Genomic DNA, 20305 nt, shown 5'->3' with positions numbered 1-20305 from the left:
CCTGGAATTAGTAATCAGTTGTAATTGTAATAGCATTGATACGCTGTATGGAACCTCGGAAGTGAGAATGTTTGTTCTACTTCACTCTTTATTTAAACTTGTCAACCACAAGTCGGAGCCGAGTAACGCTATTAATGATTATTGATGGCATTCCTCTACAATTATAACACTGAAACCATTTAAAAATGCTGTCAATCATACGCTCTCGTCAACAATAATGATACCATTTTTAGCTTATCATAATATGTTCATGCTCAAAGCTGCTTTTTTCGTAATATTTTTAGATTTAGGGTTCTTTTTCATATCATTTTCTATTCTTTTTCATATCATAGAAACAATTGAAGTTTTTTGGAATGATCAATTTTCGTTAAATGTCACTTTTTTCTAATTGGTCTTAAAATGTCGCGTGAGTTTGAAAAAACATGTTTGGCTGAATGGGTCGAAAAGCTATAATTGCCATTGAAGTCAAATTGTTGACATCAACGTTTGTTTTGTTTAAATATGTTTACACAATTGTAACGATTTAATGATAGCGAAATATGTTTGCATGTGTGCAATAACATGATGTAAATTATGTTTATGACATACAATCGACTCGATACGTTACTTTCATTTTTTTTTCAGCCTATAAATAAATAAAGCTCAGGTTTTATGTTCAACTTTTGGCTGGCACATTGTTTTGACAACAAGAAAGGAATCCTTGGAAGGGTCACCCCATATGGCCGTTTACATCGTTTTAACGACATGGCAAACAAAAAGGCACACATGCATACGAGCTGTGTCAAAAAAAAAAACAAAATCGAAAAACAGTTTATCAATTATCGTAAATAGGTGCTTTTTCTAAATAGCTTTGACGTCATTGAAAAGAAAAAAAAGATTGGAACTTGAGACGAATATACCACATACTTCTTTATGATATGACATGAATGTTGAATGGCTTTACACATACGAACAATTCGAACAATGATAGGTAGAAGTGAAAAACGATGTCGAGTGTGGCACTCAAACGTCAAATTCATCAGGCGATTAAATGGTTCGTCAACGCTGTGAGTCTCGAAATTTTAACAATCATACGAAATGCCGATAAAATTCTACGACAAATTCACCATTTGCTCCTCATTTAGACACATTTTTTTGCCCTAAAAAGAGAAATTCTTCACTTTATATGCAAAGTGATTGGTTCTTCGTTTGAAGAGATTATTTAGAACATATTTCCCTTTATTTATGTTTTTTTTTTCGATTTTCTTAACCTCTCTCCAAAACAGTCTGAAAAAATTTTTTTCTTTAATTTTTTTCTCTCCCCATTTCATTTCAATTGCCCTAAAACTCTCACATTTAACTTGCCATGATTTCTTTGGTGGATTGCAAGAAAGAGAAGTAAAATCATAAAATCCAGACGTTTACTCTGAATGAAAATCCATTCGTTTTCACCAGAATGCTACTTCAAAATATCGTTTCCCCATGGACCTTCAGAGTTAGTAGATGTGTTTGGCGATGTTCTATTTACATAAAATTATTTCCAATAGATTACGACGCACAATAATTTGCGTTCAGCATACGTTGTGATGAAATCAAATGGAGTGAAATCAGAACATTGCAAATGTCTCTCTCTCTCTCTTTCTCTCTTTCTCTCTGAATGAAACAGAAGATTCACCATGGAGTATGACGTGTGTGTGTGTATTTTTTTCTCTCTGACAGACCGTTGAATTTTTCAAATCGTCAATTCATATTTAATATGCATACAGCACAGAAGAGAGAGAGAGAGAGGGAGAGAGAGAGAGAGAGAGAGGGAGTGAGAGAGACTTTGCAGAAGGCTCAAGCATACCAAAACAAAACGGTTTCATCTGACGGTGTTTGCCCTTTGAATTTTATAAAAATAAAATATTCTATTCAGAGAACAACATCACTAAACAAATGCAAAACGGAAGGAATAACAAATCTGGGTAGAATGATTTATAATTATAACGTTTCGAAATAAGTCATTTCGTTGTGTAGAGGTTGGAACGTTTGAATTTTAAAGAAATTATTTCTGTAAAATTTTACAAATTTTTGATCAACATTTTTTTTTTTGTTCTATGACAAACCTGTGATGCTCTGTTTCGTTCAATTTCTTTGTTATAATCCAAAGGAACGTTTCAGAGCTAGTCACCTTGTGACTATAATATATCTATATATATGTGAATTTTTCATATAAATTCGGCTGAGTGAATACTTTTAACCGATAGATCTTGATCCAGCGAAACTTTTCTCAAATATCCTGTTTAGCCTTGGTCATTGGGTTGAGCTACAATTCAAAATGCGTTTTCAAATCATCATTTCATGTTTATACAATCTTCTAAAATAAATCTTAATCCGTTCCATTAAAAGTGAATGAATTTTAAGCGGATTTTCGGTTCGTTTTGCATTTCTTGTGTATTGAAATCATGGGCTTTCATGCAAGTGAATTAGCGACAATTCGATGTGATGACAACAAAAACGACGCTCGGTGTTGGTAAATGTGGAAAATCCCAAATCGAAATAATTTTATTGAGCATAAGAACATTAACATTGCAAATATTTGGAATGAATTGCGAACGCAACGAATGACTTAAGGGAATAAGCCACATACATATGAAGGGAGGCAAAAACATTAGAAAAGTGAAAAAGCGAAACGACTGAAAGTAATGTATCCCGAAAAGATGTTGGAAATTTATGTGTTTTACCATTTACGTTCAAGAAAACTACATTACCATCGCCGCTAAATTGCTTTTCTGTTGCATACAATTTTTCACCGGGAACGATGCTGCTGCTGCGAAGTATGTGAGTGCGATTTTCATTTTGACTCATTGAAAATCAACACAGATAGCTAGCTGGTGATGCTCACGAAGTTAAAGTCAAAAATCACTTTGGTGTTTTTGGCGTAGATGGGAAATATATGCAAAAACAGATTCACATACACACACACACACACACACACGAACGCGCGCGAGTGCGCTCCTTAAGTATCCAAAGGAATCAATATTTGACTCTTAACCGTATCGATATGGATCGTCAGCATGTGAAAAAGCGAATGCCAGGCACAAAAAACAAACATCCATTCGAATATCATTCACCATAAATCAACATAAAATGTAATGGAAAAGGTAGCAGCAGAGAAAAGAAATTTAAATCAAAATCCAGAGCCAAGAGAATGTCATATTTGGACTGCTCTCCCTCGCTCGCTTCAATCTCTTAGTCGCTATCTCTCTCTCTTTCTCTGTCAACGTGTATGTGTGTTGTGTGCGCTGATGTAAACATTGAATGTGCACATCATTACCGATGCTTCTTTGATAAAATGTGTGTATTCAATTCCACGTTTCACATATGTCCTTTGTGATTTTACAAATTCGCACACATTTCAATTTCCACATTTTCGAATGATACACAGGTGATTTGGAATCGATGCCATCATCGACTCGATGGATGGCTGCATCCAGTCTATTACTTTCATATTATACGAGTGTATTTTATTTCCTCACCTCTGTTTACCGTACACACACACACACATAGAGAGAGAATGAGAGAGAGAGAGGGAGGGAGAGAGACACACTCACATCCACCGGCCCCAGTTGTCGATGATGACGGTGATGGTCTTTTCAATATTTTCATGAGTTTCAATCCATTTTCATGAGTTGAACAATTTTCATAACCCATTCATTGGATGCTTAGGTGACTTTACATGTAGACTCAAAATCGCCCAATCATAATCGGTATTGCAAACTCGTTCCATTCGAACTCCTTGGACAATAAAAATCGATGAGGTATTAATTAAAACGGCATCGATGGTCAAAGTTGGTGCAACCTATTCACTTCTTCAGCATCATTTTGCCTATGGCATGAACCAAAACTATTTGCGAATGAAATTTTGTGATCAGTCAAAATCATGCACTCCACATGTTTTTTGTCTGTTGGATCAAAAGCATATCCAATTTTCTCGTAAGCAAAACTTGCTCGATACACACATACATCTATTCGGAGCTGGGATAGACGTAAGTACTAACGATCGAATCATGTGGTGTGGTGATTTTTATTTCGAGAAAATGTCTGACATAGTAAAATACACTTTTTGTCATTTGATTTGGTTTCAAGTGTCATCATATTATGGAAAATAGTATTTACTTGAATTGAAGCACGGAGAGAGAGGGTTGGACGGAGAAACAGCATTCGACAGACGTTGACTTTGCCAAAATGCGATTGCTACTAAAACTAACGTTGTCAGTGTACAAAATACGTATGCGGATCTAACGAAGTTCCTTCAGCTGAATTTTATAAGAGCACCAGTGTCACTATCGACGAGAGAACGAGAAAGAGAGAAAACATATCGACACGATTTGAAAGAGAAAAGTCATCAGAATCCAACCGAATTTTATTTGCCGTATTTTCGGTATTTTTATTTGGAAAAGACACAACATATCGCATGATGAAAACGAAATATAGACATTTCAACACATACCAAAACGAGAAGAGAAAAAATGTTCTTCTCTCGTCTTTTGTTCGGGTGAATCTTCAGTGCTATGTTCATCCATAGATGAAGTGGCCCTGTAGTGAACAAAAACATTGCATCATAAATAAAATTCGATCATTTCTTGTGCAAATATGCAATGCACCGTTTCATAAGTATACCCGGACATCGTATATTCTCCATGTGCTTGTGCATTCCCATTTCGAAAAACCGAAAAATGAAGTCGTCTGAATGTGTACGCTTTGAACACGACGAAAAAGCTGGCACCAACAAACAAACAAAAAATTAAGAACACAAAAATGACAAAGTATTATTACACCGCAATTCACGCAGATGAAGTGAAAATATGAAAGACAAATTCACATATTTGTCAGATTGAATATATTGATTTAGTTTGTACTGAACATGAGCGATACATAACATGGCAATATCACATTTGAATGCTATCACAGACGAATGGAAATAAGTGCGCTCACACTTGCGCACCCGCACACATACCATTCTCTTTGTCTGCTATAAAAACGATGCTTTTACGATGCGAAACAGTGAAAGTTGCAATAAAGACATATCAAATAAAACGTATGAGCTCAAGAGCATTTTATCTAGAAATATCGTGGAAACAATCACCGAATGGGAGCAAGTGGAGGAGCACGTATCACATAGAGGGAGAGAGAGACGGATGGAGAAAACTGTGCTTCCAATGAAAAATACAGAAATTCCCATTCAGTACACATGCATGGTATGCCTCAGGGATGCTATTTTATTAAGATCAGTTCTTTTTTGGTGGTTTTTGTTGTTGGCGTCGCCGTTGCTATTGCCATCCTTTGTCTTTCTTTTATGCAGCATAATAAAAATCGTACCGATTTTCATGAGTGTGTATTTTTTTTTTGTCTGGCAAAATAATGTCATTTTAAATGTGAAATGAAACGGCGTTAAAATATGCACACACACCAAAAACACAACATCAAAGCGCACCAAATGCTCTCAATCGAAATTGAACCGGAAAAAATGATGATCCAAAAAAAAAAATATTTTCGTCACCGAAACAAAAAATGTGCGAATAAAGTCGTAAATGATGGTTTTTTATTCAGTTTGGTCCATACATGATGAATCATTTGTTCGGTCACTTTGGCACAGGACACATACACACCGCCACACTTCATCAATCTGCTTATGATTAAATTCCCGTTTTATATGGGCTCTACATTACAAATGAAAACCGGATGGAATCAATTTAAATGTAATTCATATGTACAATCCCCCACATTGAGCACACCATGCATTTCCACCGCGCCATTTCCCATTAAGCACATCAGCCCCACTTTGAAATACGTGTCGAACGGTCGGAAAAATTAATGAAAATTAATAAACTGGGTTACACGGCCGCTCGCTCCACTCACAGTTATTTGAGCCAAAAAAATAGTGGATTTTGTCCACTAGATCAAATCACTAGCACCGCTGCCGATGCCGATGCGGATTGGTGGACATATACTTTTTGTGCCCATCACTGCACCATCGCACACCATTTCAATTCATTTAATGTGCTAAATATTTTGCACGCCATGATTAACTTTTGAATATTTAATTTCTATTAATTTTGATATAACATTTTAAATTAAGCAAACATGTATAACTGTTGCTACTGTCATGTGATTTCATTTCCGATTTTTGGCCGCGTTCCGTGTGCTCATCTTGCATACGGTGGACTATTTCGTTATTTCATTTTATGATTAAGCGTCCAATTAAATGGTATCAGCCGTATAAATCATGCGGTCCGATTAGTGCTTACAAATTGGATCGTTTACATTTGTAGCCATTTGAGCACGAGAAAGAGAGAGAGAGCGTGCACGCCACACGCTGCATTCGACGTGGTGGTGAGAAAAAGCAAAAACGATGTTTGTTGTGGCTAATAGAATATTGCATGTTACCATGTTGAGCAAATAATAATCAGGATTATAACAATGATAATATTTTTGAAATTGCTTTTATGGACATCTTTTTGCTGGCAATAATATTTGTGAAAATAATTATTCAATGCCAGCCACAACAGCACAAATAACACATATATCCGTGTTTGATCTAAGGTGAATTACACGATGGCATTAAACTATCGACGAAAAAGTTTTTTTATGCTCTCATCCATTGCTCTCCAGTTTGGCTTGGGGTTGCATCGTTTTGCACAATGTGCGGTTGAGTATGCTGAATCTCGCAAAAATGTTAAGTAATAATTCATGCATTTAGAAAACCTGACCAAACTACTATCGTTATTTTAATTGTATCTCTCTCTTACTCTTGCTCGGATTTGAAATACGGAGCCGTTGCATTAGCATTAGTATTACAATATCCATTGCCGGAGATGAACATGCACCGACAAGATTGTTGACAATGTGGTTTTTAGTATGTGCAAAATCTAACAAATTGATACATTTGTATACATACAGAGAGGGAGAGAGACATACCGGAATGAATTTGTCCAGTGGACCGACATACCGAATTAACTCAAAGGTAATTTCACCTGATTTAATATTTAAACGAAAGTCGATTACAATTAAAACTTTGAACTAGAAAGGAAATGGAATTGTGGACGTTGTGCTATCAGTTTTTGAAACCACTGCATACTTACACACAAAATCTTTCACTCTCTTTTCCTTTGTCTATTCGGAAGCACATTCAGGTGAAAAAAAAGATTTGTAGGTATGTAAGAGTTGGGGCAATCTATCTCGTTAAGGGAACAACTTTATTTCGGTTTTCCATTGCATTAATCTCAATTCACTGAAATTCAATGCATTTTCTCATGTCGGTTTGTTCATTCAGACACATTTCACACACATACACACCGAGAGCCGATGTTTTCGGATAGTTCATTACATTTTCACTTCTATTACATGTGATTGTTGTAATCCTTCTTCCAACCATTTTCCACAGCCAATGGAATGAGGAGAGAACATTTTGTTTAGTTTGTGACACTGACACTATCTGCAAACGGGTTTCGGGTTGTATTTAACGAAAACTACTCGAAAAACTTTTTATCGAACATTTTCACCGTTACCAAAAATTGGTTTCTCTCGACGACGACGGCAGCGGGCGACAATGTTGATGGTAACGGCAACGGCAACGACAACAACAAACAGACGAAACTACTTTTTCGAACCAAACATTAGACATTAAAGCCGTCGGATTCTCTCCATCTCTGGATTAGTGGATATTTTTTATTTTCTATAAATTCCTAATTCTTTGTCTCATAATCGACCTAAAAATTATTTATCAACTTTGCACATATCCAAAAAATTATTAGACACAATTTTGCAATGAACTGGCCCGAATCACGTGTACATTAATAAAATTGAACAAAAAACGTAATCTTTGCTTCTGCGGACGGGGAATGGTCTGGCTACAAGTCTAGCCAAAACTTTTTAGCCGAAACTCAAACGAAATATTGCAGACCGAAAATCATCAAATAGCGTCACGCATCACACGAAGTCACTTTTACTTACACGTTTTAACGGTGTGCTCCACTTTAACATATTTGATGTGCTACAGTGTTTACCCTTCGAATTATTATCGTCACATCGTGTATATACTTAACTTGTTAAATGATTCAAGCAAAGGTAAAGTAAATAAATCGCACGACAAATGCAGGTGCCCCTGCTTATCCATTCGAAATGCGGAAACTCATGTTTTGTTACATTATTTTGGATTGTGGATTGTGTTAATTTGAAACATGAATACCACACACATACAGCAACGTAGTATATACGACAGGTGGAGAAAATTGGACTTGTTTTTATTCATAATTCATTGATTTAAATTTATTTGCCGATAATCAAATATACATTTTATGATGATCCAATGTGTTTATTTGTTTCTTGCGTCAATGAGAGACCATAATTTTAGGGTAGTTTTTATGATTTATATTACGTTGGGTATATTGAAATTATACTTTTTTATGTACATTTTTAATTGAGTTAACAAACCTTCCGTTTGATTCATCACATGGTTTTCCGATTTTTTTTTTCTTCAAGAGAACCAATTTTTTTGGGGTTTTTCATATGTAAAAAGTCGATCAACATGTTCAAAACGACAATGGCTAGACATCATTTTTTCAATGTTTGGTCAATTGGTTATTTCGTTATTTACACGGTTCATTTGGAACACAATAATTATCTTCCTCGTTGCTTATAACTTCTAATTTCTATCGTAAATTGTTTGAATTATTCACGAGTGGTAAAAAACCAAATAATACATCAAAAATCGAACAATATATTCATCAGTTCATATCGTAAAAGTCGGTTCGTTTGCCCGAAAATTGGTTTAAAAGTTTGAACCCACTTGAATGGAGACGCCATGCGGCTTGTCGTCTTGCTGAATTGCTGAATAATGGAAAAAAAACGTTGTACATTCAACTAATAATCCACATTCTGGTTTGATGATGGCATTTCAAAGACTTATTTACCAGTTATGAAGAACTAGTTGAACACAAATATTCAAGCACATATGCTTTGTGGTTGCATATAAACACAAACAGTTGAATATAAATAGCATTTATTGAATACTCTTTTTGCATTAAAGTCGATTTTAAAGTTCCAAAATTCATTAAAAACTCAGTGATAACTTTGTACAATATTAAGACAAAAACTATGTTTTGCATAAAAAAAATTTGATCAAATTCCAACCAAATCGTATTCCAGAGACCAATAACAATGCCACTTTCATTAAAAATAGTTTTCAACACGCATCGATGTCCATTGCACATGTGTGCATTTCAACGTATTTACATTTGATTCAATTTGCCTGTTGGCTTATTTATTTAGATAAGTGTCGTAGCAATAAGCAGTGCTTGTCAAGTTAACAATGATTCATTCCCCAAATGTAACACCCAAGTTGATTTGGATGATTGAATCGTACTGCATTTCAATTCAAGACAGTCGTCAAGTGTATCGCTAAGTGTTGCACACTGATTTAGTTTTATCTCAAATCAGTGGTGAGATAGGCGTTATCTCAAATTCGCAGGTACCAAATATATTTCCTCTATTTTCATCATTCAACAACCAAACTTAGCGCTATAAAGAACTCTGTGTATCAAATTATATAAAGAAAATGAGTGATAAAGACACGCCAATCGAATATCAATTTACAAATACTAAGCATCAGTATTTGGCAGCCGTTATAGGTGACTCTGAAGGAATAATTTAATAAAATGTATCGACAATTAATAAGATTATTTCAAAATAGGAAATCTAATGTTTTGTGCACATGGTTCGATGATGGGATGGCCAGGGCCGGCATTACCAATACTGTTGTCCGAAAATACTCCACTAAAAACCGGGCCATTATCAAACGAACAGCTGTCTTGGATCGGATCAATTAGCGCTCTTGCAGCGATTTTAGGCACATTCACTTTTGGCTTTTTCACCATGTTTCTGGGAAGTAAGCGGACAATGCTTTTTCTCATGTTGCCAACAGTAATTTTTTGGGTGCTTATTTACATTGGAGACTCATATTATCACGTTCTAATCGCTCGATTTTCTACTGGATGGACTGGTGGTGGTGTTCAAACCACGGTTATTCTATATATCTCTGACATTGCAAACGATGAGTAAGTGTTGACGCGGAAAAGTTGCCATATTTTTCTGATGAAAAGAGATTATGGATTGTTTTTATGTACCTTTATCGTTTTTCATATAAATATTTGCAATGTTTTCGACCAAAATAGATAACATTTCGACACAAATGTAGCATTTATCGAAAATGTAAACGAAAATATTCCATTCAAAGAAGTTTATTTACTCAAAAATTGTTAAAAGCTAACTGTACGCTAACAGAATTTTTTTGTCAGCTGAACGAATTTTATTAGTAACTAATACATTACGGCTGCGTTTTCAGTTGTATAGCAAATGTTTCATATATATTGAGCATAACGCAGCGGACTGTGAGAGTATTTACATCAAGTTTATTAAAAGAGTTATTAGATTAGTTTCAAATCAATATTTACTTGATTTGAAGTCTCAATCTAGCTTTAAATCAATGTCTGTTGTTGAATATTATATTAAAAAGAATCTATTTGATTTTTAGCATTCGAGGCCGATTAGGAAGTTTTTCTCCTTTATCACGAAATACTGGGGTCTTGATCGTTTATATTTTAGGCGCAACCATTCCATACAAGATTGTACCGTGCATTTTTGTGTTCATTCCAATTATATTCGGGATTTTATTCTTTTTCCTGCCGAATACGCCACAGTATCTACTTGAAAAAGGACAGGTTTTGGTAAAGAAAGACAAAATATTGGAAAATTTTCAAACACATTTTAATATTTTATTCAAATCACTAAATTTTTGTTCAAAAAAATATCATTTTCCCCTCTGAAATGCTACAGAAAGCCGAAAAATCCTTGAAATTTTACAAAGGATACACTGGAAAAAGTGTGGACGAGGTAATTGCGTTTAGTGCCGAATTCGAAAGGCAAAAGGTGATTGCGAAAAAGTTAAAAGTTGATGAGAGAATCATGTTAAAAGACATCTGTAAGTGATGAATCCAATGAAAGCATGAGCTTATTTATATGACAATGTATTTTCCTTTTTAGTTAATCGACATTCAATGAAAGGGCTATTGAACGGCATAACACTGGCGGGCTTAGTGCATTTGTCAGCATCTTTGGTGATTGTAACGTATTCCGTTGTAATTTTCCAGAAAGTTGGTGTTGTACACTTCGATCCATACATTTCATCAATCACAATAGCCGTGATGCAGATAATGGGCACATTGTGTACGACTCACCTTTCAGATTCGATGGGCCGGAAAATACTGTTGATCATTTCATTATTGGGTTCCGCCTGTGGTCTATTCGCATTTTCGTTGTACTCTTACCTTAAGGAGAATGGAAGTGATTTATCAGCATTTGAATGGGTACCCATAGCCAGTTTGTCATTTGTCATATTTATCGCTTCGGCTGGCATCTTACCATTATTTTTCGTGGTAACAGTGGAAAATCTACCATCAAAGGTACATTATCACTTGTTGTACATTAATCTAAAGTGTTGATTTTGAGTGAGTGTTTGTGAATATTCTTTTTTAAAATAATTTTCACAGATTCGTACCGTCGGTTTAACCATATGCAATATATTCCTGAATCTTGCATCGTTCATTTGCTTAAAACTATTTCCAACGTTAACGGTAATAATCGGACTGCATGGGTGTATGCTTATTTTTGGCATTGCATGTATTCTGGGCTCCCTATATATACTATTTGTGATTAAAGAAACTAAGGGTATTTCCATGGATGCAGTTCAATCCAAAAATCACTCTACAAATAACTCTTGCTGAAAAGTCTTTATAAGTATCTTGATAAGGTAAATTTTGTGCGTAAAATACGAAAATTAGATTGAAAAAAGCCAGTAGCATTATTTTATACACCGCTATAATAATACAAACAAATAAATAACACCCTAAATTTAAACACGAGAAAATAGCGTTTTTTTCATTGATTTTAATGCATTGCTATGGCGCGTGTGAGCTTCAAATAGATAAAGTGACGATGACTATTCAGTTTCTTTGACATTCATACCATACTGTTGATATCTACAAAGATGTTTGTTTAAGCTTCTCTAAACGATAAACATATGAGATGACTTGCGTTTGATATCAATTTGATGTTACAAGACGTGAATTTATCTAAAGCAATTTTGCAAAGATATCGCTTATCTTGATAGCAGTTTCTGTATTTGAGAGAAGTCACCACATAGTTGCATCATTTTCTAATTCAACTGGAAAGTGCACGGAGAGTTTTAATAAATTTGTTGAAACAAAATGGGCGATAAGGCACCACGAGACGATTATCAATGGAAAAATCACAGAAATCAGTACCATGCGGCGGTTGCAGGTAATTTTTCGAATTCTTCTTTTTATTATAAATTCTTCATTTGTGTATGATTTCTAAAGCTGAATCAAATTCATAAAGAAATTAATTTCGAGTTTGTTGTAGAGAGTTTGAAAGAACCGAAAGTTAAAATTTATCTAAAATTTATACGTTTTCCAACAGCAAACATCATCTTCCTCGGTCATGGAACGATGAATGGATGGCTTTCACCTGCGTTGCCAACACTTTTGTCAGAGAATACGCCGTTGATAACGGGACCATTAACTAATGAGCAGCTGTCATGGCTTGGATCAATCAGCGCTTTAGCTGGGATTATTGGCACATTCATTTTTGGAGTTATAATTACGTTTTTCGGTTGCAAAAGAGCGATGTTGCTCCTTTCGCTGCCGTGTTTGACCTTCTGGTTTTTAGTTTATTTTGGTGATACATATTATCACTTACTGACTGGGCGGTTTTTTCAAGGGGTTACCGGAGGAGGAATTCAATCCAGCATAGTATTGTACATTTCCGAGATTGCCGATGATAAGTGAGAGATAACGATTGGAAAAGTGTTTTCAGAATAAAAATGTGTTCCGTTTTTAGCATTCGAGGACGGCTCAGTAGTGTGTCACATATAACGAGAAACATTGGAATTCTGGTTGCCTATATCTTGGGAGCATTCATTGATTATGAAACAATTCCGTGTATTTTTCTGTCTATTCCGATCATTTTCGGTGTTTGGTTTTCTCTCCTCCCAAACACACCACAATATCTCCTTCAGAAGGCACAGTTGAAAGTGAGACAAAAACCCAATTTTGACATATCTTCCAACGAATTTTTTGGTTCATTCAATCACAGGTGTTTATCTAAAATTACAGAAAGCCGAAGATTCACTCAAATTTTACAAAGGCTTCACTGGAAATAGCATTGATGAACATATTGCATTCAATGCTGAATTCGACCGCCTAAAATCCATTGCAAATGAACAGAAAGCAGATGAAAAAACACCATTGAAACATATTTGTAAGCAAATGGGTATCAATTTGAGTCTGAGAGAAGTTAATTTAACTCAAATATAGAAGATTCTCCGTCTCTCTCAGACTGAACGTCATATTCAAATTAAAAACTCATTTAAAATGATTTCAGTTGAACGAGACTCCTTAAAAGGCATCCTAAATGGAATAGCGCTGTCAAGTTTGGGCCATTTAACGGGATTTTTGGTATTTATTACGTATGCAGCGCATATCTTTGAGCAAGTTGGTGCATCACAAATCGATCCGAATGTTTCATCAATTGCAATTGCTGTCGTTCAACTCGTTGGCACTTTATGCACAACTCGCTTCTCTGACACACTGGGAAGGAAAGCTTTGCTAATCACATCGTTATTGGGCACTGCTTTTGGGATGATTATATTCGCTTTATATTCTTATCTCAAGTACAATGGATATACGTTATCAGCATTTGAATGGGTGCCTGTAGCGAGTTTATCATTTGTTATTTTCACCGCATCCAGCGGCGCAGTTCCATTGATATTTTTGTGTACTGCAGAAGGTTTACCGTCAAAAGTAAGATAAATGATAAATTACAATTATTTTTCAGCATATTTTCCCACTGTTTCTAATCAGACGTTAATTCAGATAAGTCAATTCAACGTAAGCACCTAATAATTTTCGAACAATTTTCAACCAATTTTAGATTCGAACCGTTGGAATGACAATATGCATGGTATTTATGAATTTAACATCATTTTTAATCTTGAAGCTTTTTCCGATTTTGATGACAGTAATTGGATTGCATGGTTGTATGCTCACTTTGGCAACAGCATGTATACTGGGAACTTCATACGTTTATTTTGTCGTCAAAGAAACAAGCGGCATATCAATGGATTCGATTGGCTCGAAAGGAGGAAAACGAGCTCAAAACAATTGAACGTTTCGAAACCGTTTTTGTTTTGGATTTCATTTCTCAGAACTGTGCTACTTTGTAAATAACTTTTAACTTATTTGCTCACTAGATTACTGTGTTTTTGTTGGTGGTTCTAAAAATTCATCTGGCAAAAACTAAACAAAATAAATCTCTATTGCAAATAACCATAAATTTTGCGAAGACTAACTTTTTTTTACGATTTTTTTTCGAAATTCAAAAGTTTCGTTACGATGGAGGCGCCTAGTTTGTTATGATAACTTATACTTGTTTGTTATGGCTGTGATTTACTCCACGTATCAAATCTCAGTCAATGTTCGCCAATTTAACCGAGTTCCTAGGTTGAGTCGGCTACTTCATAAGTCGACTTGACCTAGAGGAATATTTAACATAAAATGTAAAAGCAGACTTGCACATGGTGGTTGATTTCCGGTTAATGATTTCAAACATCCCCATCTTCTATTCTTAGGTTTTGTTTCTAATTGAGAATTTTTCGACGTTCGCGATGTAAAAGTGATTCATTGCTCATTAAACAAACTTGCCGCAATTGATGACAGCATACAAGAATGCCTCAACAACTGAACAAGATGAATCCACTTTCATAACACTCATGCAACGAATGGACGTGTCTAGACCCATGCAGACAATAGATGCGTTTACGTACATGTTTAAACTGTTTATTGCTATTTATCGTAGACGTCATACATTGTACAAATGCGTGCTGTTTATGTTTCTATAAATCAATCGCTTTTTTACAGAAATCACGATTTTTACTTGTCAACCAGGTCAACGGTAAATAAATCTTAATCCTGTATTCAAACATGTAAATAAAACTTGATCAAACAAACTGTTATAAATCTCATTCTTTAAATTTATCAACAAAAAAACAATTACTTTTATGGATACCATCTGATCACACATCACAAATGATTCTAATGTAGCTTTCAACAGGTGTATGATCTTCCCACGTGTTTTCGCACAACCATATAATTTTGGATTTCATGATTTTTATCACATTTGTTTGAATTCGTCATGAAAATTCTTAGATAAGCATTTGGTGTTTAAAATCTTGTATCTTGTAGCGCATATTTATGAAGAAACACCAAAGCTTAAACATTAGTTAGTTAAATCTCGTGAATGTGAAAAGTGAATCAGTTGAAAAAAGGAGAAACATCATGCGTGATAAAAATAAGGGCAACGTTACCAAAGTTCGCTTGCAAAACGTGGGCAATCAGTATTTTGCGGTACTAATAGGTAAAAAAATGTTGAATAAAAAAATTGAAATGAAATTCGATAATTTTGCGAAATTGAAATAAAATATTCGAATGTTCTTCAGCAAATTTAATCTGTATCGGTCATGGAAATCTACTCGGATGGATGTAAATGTTAAAATACAAATCAAATGAAATTAAATACTAAATAAAATATAAAAAATTTCTTGAAATAATTGTTTCAAAATTTGAATAAAAAAAGGTCACCCTCGCTACCGACACTCTTATCGGAGACTACTCCATTGAAAACGGGACCATTAAATAACGAGCAGCTGTCATGGGTTGGATCGATAAATAGTATCGGTGCATTATGTGGAACATTCAGCACTGGATTATTAACTACGTTTATTGGATGCAAACGAGCGATGATTTTTCTCACGTTGCCATCGTTGATTTTCTGGGTGCTCGTTTTCATTGGCGATACATACTACCACGTCTTAATCGCGCGGATTTTTACTGGCTGGACTGGAGGCGGCATTCAAACGACTCTAATCTTATTTACTTCTGACATCGCCAATGATAAGTGAGTGAAAATTGTTTCTTAGAAAATGCGATTGTGAAGATTTTCAACTTTTTTCTCTGGAAAAATTTGCAGCATTCGTGGTCGACTTGGTTGCTTTACGCCTTTAGCAAGAAATATTGGTATTCTGATGGCGTATATTGTGGGCGCTGCTGTTAATTACTTCATAGTTCCATGCATTTTCATATTCATTCCGATTCTGTTCGTTGTTTGCTTTTCATTTCTTCCCAACACTCCACAGTATCATTTACTACGGGGTGAATCAAAAGTACGATTTTTTCATATATTTTTTTCTGTCTTCTGTCTTTCTCAATTAAAACGGTGATTTTATTTCCTTTTTCTCTTCAATTGAACTTTGGAAGGAAGCCGAAGATTCGTTAAAATTTTACAAAGGCTTTAAAGGAAAAAATGACGAGGAATCAAATGCCCTCAATGAGGAATTTGAACGCTTGAAATCAATTGCGCACGAGAAAAAAGCTGACGAGAAAATTGATCCAAAAGACATCTGTAAGCGTCAAAAAAAAGTTTTTTTCAAACGATTTTATCTTATCAAAATTTGATGTTGCAATAAGACAACAACAATTCTACATTTCAGTTAACAAAGCTGCGATACGTGGATTAGTGATTGGTGTGGTACTGGCATGGCTGACACAATTGACTGGAACTTTTATTTTTTCCACCTATGCGGTTCTGATCTTTAAAAAAGTTGGCGTTTCGCGAATCGATCCATATGTTGCTTCCATTGTGATGGCTTGTGTTCAAATTTTTGGCAGTTTTTGTACAACACAAATCTCAGATCATTTGGGCCGAAAGTTTTTAGTGTTAAGTTCACTGTTTGGCGCTGCCTTTGGTCTGTGTTCATTCGCAATGTATGCGTATTTAGGCCATGTTGGCTTCGATTTATCGTCGTATGATTGGATACCGGTCATTTGTTTATGTTTTGTCATTTTCATCGCATCGGCTGGCATTATTCCATTGGCCGTTGTGTGTACCGTGGAAAATCTTCCGTCAAAGGTAATTTTTTATCAAAAAAATAAATGTTCAGACGCATTCGCGACATAAATTGTTTCCAGAATTTAAGCAAAGTTACACATTTATGCAGATTCGTACACTTGGTTTGACGATATCCACATTTGGTTATAATTTTGCATGTTTTACTTGCTTAAAACTATTTCCACTTTTGATGGAGATGATTGGACTCCATTGTTGCATGGCCATTCTTGGGATTGGTTGCATTCTTGGCGCATTGTTTGTGTTCACAGTGATGGAAGAAACAATGGGACGATCCTTAGAACAAGTCGATAAGGAAGTGGCTAGAGTACACAAGAAGAGTTACGGTCAGTTACCAACCTACGTACCGACTGTTGAAACTTGTCCCGACAAAAAATAAACCAAAATCGTATGAAAAAAATTTGATAAGCATCGGATCATTTGTTGCGAGCTAATTGTATGAAATAGGTAATTGTATGTAAATTTCAGGAGACAGATAAGAATATGTAATAAAATTATTGTAAATAAAATCTTTTAAAGCAAACAACTTCTGGATATTCAACAGCTTTTTCGCATAATGATCTGCGTAAATTTCAATTGTTTAAATGATTTTCATTTTTGTGTTCGAATTCTTTCTTGCAAAACGAACGTTGGCTGTTCACTAAAAGAAAATGCAAAAATTGCTTCACGACCAGAGAAGCGAATGACAACTACAGCATTTTGAGTTTTAGGGAATTGTCCCTGTTTAACAAATTTCATCACATCATACAAAGTTATTCAAGCAGTCGATTTCATTTTCGAAATCAAAAGATGATCGAATTCGAAAGTTATCGTCAACTACCATCGCTTCAAACGACATTTGAAATTTCCCCTTGCGAAAAAAAAAATAAATGGGAACAAATGAGTCAAGCTAGAGGGATTCGGTTGAGGATCCAAACAAACCGAATATTCGGTTTGAGTGCGAACAAACCGAACCATTCGAAACGTTCTGAAAAATGGTTTGTATGGCACATAGACACGTTTATACTCACGTGTATCAGTATACAATACTAACACAGTGACAACACGGTTCAACATTGCTCATACCAACCATTCTCAGAACGTTTCGTTTGATACGGTTTGCTCTGATCAATAGAGAGCAGAGTGAAACCGTTTCGAAATCGGTTTGTATGAGAAACGTCAAACCGATTTCGGTTCCTGGATTCAGTAAATTCAAAACTGATAGAAGTTTGATCATATCAACCGTGAACTCATATAAAATAGGTTCAGCAAAGATAGTCACAACGCCTGTCTGTTTAAGTGATAATTTTTTTTTTGCAATTGAGTGTTAGCCAACATCCAGATGTGAATCTACGATGAAATAATGTAAATAAAAGTGAGCGGTTTAATCATTTTTCTGATAATCAGCAGAAGCGTTGAACCTTTTAATGTTAAGCATTTTTTATGATATTTTCTAAGCGAATTTTTAAGTACACAGAGATAGCAGCATGAGTTCGTTCAGTATGCATTATTTAGGATAATGGAAAAACTTTCAAATTTGTACACGTTGGAATTTTGTTGAGAAATTGTTCACTCTTTTGACTATTTTGACTATTTATTTTTAATAGGTTTGTACCAACCAAATCTATGTTCGTTTTTTCATAGATACATTCACAGTGTGCACTACTGTGCATGCATTATTATTGACGTTACACGTGTCATATGTTTTCTAAAACATGAAAGAAAATTCGCGATGTTCACAAATTTTTCCATTATATTATAATTTCTCGAACAATCATCATGTTGCGGAAATCATCATGACTGTTTGCTCGACCTTCACGGGGAAAATCTCGAATTGGAGATCAAAATATGAAATCAAACGAAAGTAAAACAAAACATCATCCTAAATCAAGCAATTTAAAATTTATTAAATCAAAACAGTTACCATTGTTTACGTTAATTGATAAGGGTATTGTAATTGCTCAAAGAGGGAGTTTCAACACTCTAATAATGCTTTTTACTTCTCCTTATGAAAAACATGAACAAATCCATAAAATATGAATAGATAAACTCAAGTATTCCATTTTAAATACGTCATTGCAGGAATACCACCTGTTGTAAACTACCCAAACAAATTACTTGATCGCTAGCACGTGTTTGTTTAGTGAACTTTATCTATGACATACACCTATTTACTTTATTTTAAGTTGTGCTGATACCTCCTGTTGTCTAAAACAAACAGATTACAAAAAAAATACATTTCACTTTCAAAGAGCTATCAAGTACTTGCCTTGAAACGAAGGATTTTGGTATTATCTATCCAGGGGAATATTGTTTTTGGAAGAAAATACACGAAATGTTGATGATTTTCATTCTCAAGTATAAATTGATGGATTTTAAACGTTGACTAATAGAGTCATTAGTAATGATGATAACTCAATGTAAACTACAAATTGTTATAACAATTTATTGAATGATTTTTAATCAGGCTGAGCCTAATGACTCTATTAATAAGACGGTGTATTATCTACTTTAAGAATAAAATAAAATACAATGCACTCCTCGAAAAACCACAGATTTTAACAGCTCCTAGGCGTACTTACGTTGATTGTATACAACGATTTATTGTTTTTAAACAAAATATTTGTGAACAAACACACGGAAATCACATCATTAAACGGTAGTATGAAAGAAATCAAACTAGATTTTATCGGGAATTTTTATCAACATATTTCGACAATATGGTGCCACAATATTTGAGTTTAAATAAATGTTTATTATTGGAGGGAGATAGCAATTGACTTCCACAATCAATTTTGTGAAATTGGATGTGCCTATTTATAGAGAAACATCCATGTTCATGCATCACTTGGTGTTGAGGTTTTATTTCGTGTAAGCGAAGAAGTGCAAGTGAAAATAAACGAAACCAACAATTTTACGCGGAAAAAATGAAGGATAAAGAAAAGGCTACCCCAAACGAATTTCAATGGCGAAATGCTGGAAATCAATACATTGCTGTATGTTTAGGTAAAGCATTGATCAATACAAATGTATAAATAAATGGTCGAACATTAGAAAAAAATTACTGCGCAGGTTTTGATGACCGCATTGCCAAATTATTTTGGCTTGTTTCAATTGGAGGGTTTCCTTCCAGGGCCCAGCCTCTCTGATCGTCTGTACAAACAGATAGGAAATGTCAAACAAGAACAATAAAGCGGCACCTGGAGACTGGTTGGAGAAATAGAGAATCATGCACATAGTTTGCTGTAACAAGTATGCGTCTGTGTAA

The 20305-nt window shown here is 34.8% G+C and overlaps 4 protein-coding genes across 5 annotated transcripts in view; all 4 read left to right on the top strand.

Annotated features, from left to right (window-relative positions):
* The first annotated feature begins 9471 nt into the window (after window positions 1–9471).
* Window positions 9472–11934, top strand: LOC129564943 (facilitated trehalose transporter Tret1-like). Its single transcript, XM_055439194.1, has 6 exons — window positions 9472–9650; window positions 9713–10076; window positions 10553–10745; window positions 10855–10999; window positions 11062–11480; window positions 11568–11934. The coding sequence occupies exons 1-6, from the start codon at window positions 9578–9580 to the stop codon at window positions 11799–11801; spliced, it is 1428 nt and encodes a 475-aa protein (XP_055295169.1). The 5' UTR covers window positions 9472–9577; the 3' UTR covers window positions 11802–11934.
* Window positions 11935–12243: 309 nt separating this feature from the next.
* Window positions 12244–15113, top strand: LOC129565089 (facilitated trehalose transporter Tret1-like). Of its 2 annotated transcripts, XM_055439496.1 has the most exons (7): window positions 12244–12357; window positions 12517–12880; window positions 12937–13129; window positions 13212–13356; window positions 13480–13898; window positions 14029–14058; window positions 14726–15032. In XM_055439496.1, the coding sequence occupies exons 1-7, from the start codon at window positions 12285–12287 to the stop codon at window positions 14765–14767; spliced, it is 1266 nt and encodes a 421-aa protein (XP_055295471.1). In that variant the 5' UTR covers window positions 12244–12284; the 3' UTR covers window positions 14768–15032. The 2 variants fall into 2 exon arrangements, with proteins under 2 accessions (XP_055295471.1, XP_055295470.1); XM_055439495.1 differs by having other exon boundaries at window positions 14029–15113.
* A 318-nt stretch (window positions 15114–15431) lies between these two features.
* LOC129564942 (facilitated trehalose transporter Tret1-like) lies at window positions 15432–17437 on the top strand. The gene is made up of 7 exons (XM_055439193.1): window positions 15432–15510; window positions 15593–15635; window positions 15730–16050; window positions 16123–16315; window positions 16410–16554; window positions 16643–17061; window positions 17150–17437. The coding sequence occupies exons 1-7, from the start codon at window positions 15432–15434 to the stop codon at window positions 17435–17437; spliced, it is 1488 nt and encodes a 495-aa protein (XP_055295168.1).
* A 2263-nt stretch (window positions 17438–19700) lies between these two features.
* The window catches only part of LOC129565088 (facilitated trehalose transporter Tret1-like), a 5117-nt gene continuing 4512 nt past the window's right edge, over window positions 19701–20305 (top strand). The window contains exon 1 of the mRNA XM_055439494.1: window positions 19701–20043. Coding sequence (XP_055295469.1) covers window positions 19965–20043 — 79 coding nt within the window. The 5' untranslated portion in view covers window positions 19701–19964. The remainder of the gene's footprint in view (window positions 20044–20305) is intronic.

This window comes from Sitodiplosis mosellana, unplaced genomic scaffold, assembly GCF_009176505.1.
Source record: "Sitodiplosis mosellana isolate CC-2019 unplaced genomic scaffold, AAFC_SMos_1.0 Smas_scaffold_2, whole genome shotgun sequence".
Classification (NCBI taxonomy): Eukaryota; Metazoa; Arthropoda; class Insecta; order Diptera; family Cecidomyiidae; genus Sitodiplosis; species Sitodiplosis mosellana.
This window is presented reverse-complemented; position numbering and strand designations above follow the sequence as displayed.